We start from the raw sequence: 4,171 nt of genomic DNA, 5'->3' as shown, positions 1-4,171 counted from the left end.
CCCTCTCTCAATGCGCTGGCTGAAGTTACAGAACCCAATATCCACGTTTCGAGGTACAAACTGAAGTACTGAAAGGAAAGGGCAAACATTATTCCTACAGAAAAGTATTTCCACGAGAGAGAACAAAACAAGCAACAGAATTCACAGGGCTATCATTTTCTTCTTCCATGAAGCTCAGGACACATTCAGTGAAACACCAGATAAAAATACATGAAAAATACATTTTGTGTTGCTGCAGTAAATTCTCTACTCACTAATATTGGTTGCAGCAGCAATTAGATTTCTGAAACATACTAGTGACAAAATATCTCTGTTTCCTCTTGCATACTAGGAGACCTTCACCATATACATGTGGCTAACTTTACCTGACTTGACCACTGAATTGGCCACACTGAAATCCTTAATACCCAACCAAGCCATGAAAATCTTCAGGAAAAAAAAGCAACAGATCTCTCCTTCTTGTAGCCTGTAATACAGCATTTAGCTTATCTAAAAGACTACCTATTGGATCCATTAATGCACATTAGTATTGGTCTAGTACTTGCAAAAACACTTAGTAAGCTACCTGTTAAATTTAGATACAGACATCTTTAAGTTCAGAAGAGAGAACGAAAGAGCACAAGATAGAAAGAGTGAGTTTAGAGGAATGTGATCAGGCACACACACCTGAACTACGTGCACACCTGTGGATTTCCAGATACAGTCTTAACCAAAGAAATGCAACGGTTAGCTTACAGACCCTAACAGCAATGTTATACAAGGTTCAGAACTGAAAAATACACCTACTGTCTATCTATATAACCACATTAAGCAGTGGAAAAGACATCACACCTGCACAGTTAAAGTGATGTCTTGCCATACAATTATTAACAGAGAATAAACAACACACAAAACGTCCCTGAACAAAAGTACCATGTTGACATTTATTAACTCCGCTTGTATGCTGAGTCCCTGCCACTACCTCATTACACAGTCAACCAACCAGGTAGGTAGCTTTATCATGCAAACAGGGCCCAAAGAAGATTTTAAATGACAACACTGACTCTCAAAATCTATTACATGAGTACTATTTTGCTTTAGATTATTAGTAGTCATAAACTTTGCATAAACGGCTGCAATACAGCGGCCATGGAAAACTGAATACTACATAAGCAATCTTCCTGCTCATGTCACGTGTGAGCCATCAATCCTCCTGCTCACCAATTCTCCTACATCACAACAACACAAAAAAGGCAGCTTTTAATATAAATTTAATCTGAAATTGACACAAGCATTACAAAGTAGCTGCACTGTGATTTTATGAATAAATGTTTCATAGATTTTTTTTTTCTCTTCTCACCTTTAGAAGCAAGAAAAAGAGCACACCTATTTTACAATGTACCAAAAGAAAAAAATCCTGAAAAAAATAATGAAGTGATGGGGTTAACTGTTTACAATTTATGACCTCTCCACCACGGACCTTAATGAAGTGATGGGGTTAACTGTTTACAATTTACCTCTCCACCATGGACCCGTAAATTATGGCATTAACAACAAGAATTAAGATTCACAGCAGAACACAGGGTTTTGACTCAAGCTTGCATCACAAGTGAAGAAGTGTGAATCAGTACAAAGCTACCTTTTCCCCTCTGTGTCAGAAGAACTCACCTGTCTGAACTTGGAATCTGTTGTCTGGCACAGTGAAAGAAGGATGCAGTGAGAGGATCGTGGGGGCCTCACCACGAAGAAGACTGCTGTTCATAAGCACGTTTATGACAGCTATTGCCGTGTAAACAAAGGGACCGGATGTCACCAAGAAAGCAAATTTGGGGGAAACTTTATAAACCTGCAAAAAAAGAAAAAAATCAGAAATTAAAAAAACCCAAACACGTCAATGTTAAATTTGGCAACGTTTTAGACCTACACAGCCTCACGCAGTTCAAAGCCACCTTGTCAAGAGGTAGGAAACTGCAATCTTTATTTTTCAAAAAGCAGCAGAAGCACAAACACAAGTGCTGTGCCTTGCAGCCTCTGCTCTAGTGCATCAGAGAGGCAACTCCCCTGTGCCAGGTGCACCTACTGGAATCTTCAGTACAACACACCAATCTTACCACTTCTTGATTTATCACATCCCCACATATTAGCACTCCCGCTTGCCTACATTCCCCTGGTGTACATAACATTCCCCATACAAAATTCCTGTTTACTCACTGAACTGCCTGCATAGCCTCTGCATTTCAGTCATACACCACATAGTGAATACCTCCTATACCATTCATACATGGCACGTATGTGGAGTAAAATAAACATAACCAGTGTTCTTTGGATATAATTTTCACACTCAAGAAAACTTTCTTCCAGGGAACACTTCTATCTGCTTGTTTCAACACAGTGACCACAATACAATTCTCTTCCAATTCATGTCCTGACTTTGAGTCGTCTTAAAAACCCTGAGGAGCCTTAGACATCATGTAAAAGAAACAAGATTGCAAGTTAAATATAAACCTTGAACCATGCAGACACACTTACCCACCATTTCTCAGTCCCCTAAGAAAGAACAAACTGAAGGTTTTTATTTATTTGAACACAATGCAGTGTCTTCCCTCCTTCAGAGAAACTATCTCAATATTAAGAACACCTGTTCCCCCACCATTATTTTCTTCCTTTTTGGTTTACTCCCCCAGTTTGCTTTAATTGCCTGTGGCAGTCACACCTCAAAAGTATTTTGGGATGTGCAACATGATGGCCTCACAGATAAATAATGCAAACCAGAAACCCAGAGTTTCTGATGAACGTGGGCCTCTTAGCTGAAGGGATGCTAGCACCTTGCAGATGCTGTGCTGGTGAAGGGATATGTTAGGTAACTTCAGCTTCAGGATGAGCCTTACCGAAGAGCACAGTGCCACTTAAATTGCGACCCACATGTTCCTTATTGGTATTTCTGCTGTAAAGTGATGGCAACTGTTGTTGAGATGAGACAGCAAGCTCCTCTTTCCTGTCCTCTAAAAAGCATGCATTTCAGGGAGCTCATCTTCACCAGAAGAAACTACCTCAGCAGCAGAAGGAAATGAGAAAAATAATCTATGCTGCTCATTATGCCTTTCCTTTTTCTTAGCCCACAAATACATGCAACATCCATCTTTTATTTTAAATGGATTTAGATCCATAAAACTCAAATTTGTTTGATATGAATAATGTGCACAGCTCTTTTCAGCTCCTCTTATCTGAAATTTTATTCTTTTATCTCATGATGAAATAATCTCTGCAGCTTCAGTTTGTCAAATGGAAACAGCAGTTAAAATGGGTAACACATGCCAAAAGAAAGTTGCCCATTACTTGCAAATGAGACTATTTAAAAGGGAAGAAAAAGAGGAATTAGAATTACAAATCTCAGTGACAATTTGCTGGTGATTTCTAAAGCAATGTATGCTGAGGAAGAGAGGCCTACTGCAGCCAGCATATACTTATGCAATCGAGTTGGGTATTTCAGACTCGAAAGCAAGCCTCTGATAACCAACTCAGCTGCCTCCATCTCTGACTGGGTGTGCTGCACCTCAGACACCAGGAGAGCAGCCTACCCTGGAATTAATTTTTTTGGCTCAACAGCTAACACTGGTTCCCTTCTGTGCTTCACTGCATCAGAAAAGCAACAGCAACTCCAGAATGGACATCCAAAATAAAAATCCACTTTTAACAGTAATTTTGAGGTAGGCAGATTAGAACCACGACAAGTCAAAACAATAGCTATTTCTGCTTGACATATTGCAGGGTTGTCTAGAATTAGCTCTCTTCAGCCTAATCCATATGACAGAAATAACAGACCCATGACAGCATGATGCTGTCTACAAGCTAATTCACAGAGAAATCTACAAAGCTATCTAGGATAGATGAGCACAGCTCATGACTCTGGACTCACGATTCATGAACGAGAATTGCTGCTTTTGGCACAGCTCTAACGGCTCACAAGAGCAGCCATCCATCCAACCCTCTCCTGGAAGTTTCACCTCTACTGCCAAGACAGCTAGATGCTAACAAATTAGGTAGCTGAACCATCACATTTTAGAGTGTCACTAGTAAAGTACACAAGCACAGATTTCTTATATTAAAAGGTACAAATTTTTTACTTTAAGCCTTGGGCCAGAAAGCCAGAGAAGCACACAGAACTCCATGTGCACTTTGGAGCCATTCCTGC

The 4,171-nt window shown here is 39.9% G+C and overlaps 1 protein-coding gene across 4 annotated transcripts in view; it reads right to left on the bottom strand.

Moving 5' to 3' along the window:
* KIAA1549 (KIAA1549 ortholog) overlaps window positions 1-4,171 on the bottom strand; it is a 76,256-nt gene that overhangs the window by 64,455 nt on the left and 7,630 nt on the right. For all 4 annotated transcript variants that reach the window (XM_017739989.1, XM_017739990.1, XM_017739987.1 and 1 more), the window contains exons 3-4: window positions 1,648-1,825; window positions 1-68 (exon numbers count right to left, since the gene is read on the bottom strand). The exon at window positions 1-68 is cut by the window's left edge and continues 63 nt beyond it. In XM_017739989.1, the coding sequence (XP_017595478.1) occupies window positions 1-68; window positions 1,648-1,825 (246 nt within the window). The remainder of the gene's footprint in view (window positions 69-1,647; window positions 1,826-4,171) is intronic.

Source organism: Corvus brachyrhynchos, unplaced genomic scaffold (genome assembly GCF_000691975.1).
Source record: "Corvus brachyrhynchos isolate BGI_N302 unplaced genomic scaffold, ASM69197v1 scaffold27, whole genome shotgun sequence".
Taxonomy (NCBI): domain Eukaryota; kingdom Metazoa; phylum Chordata; class Aves; order Passeriformes; family Corvidae; genus Corvus; species Corvus brachyrhynchos.
Note: the sequence above shows the minus strand (reverse complement) of the source record. Positions and strands in the feature narration are given on the sequence as shown.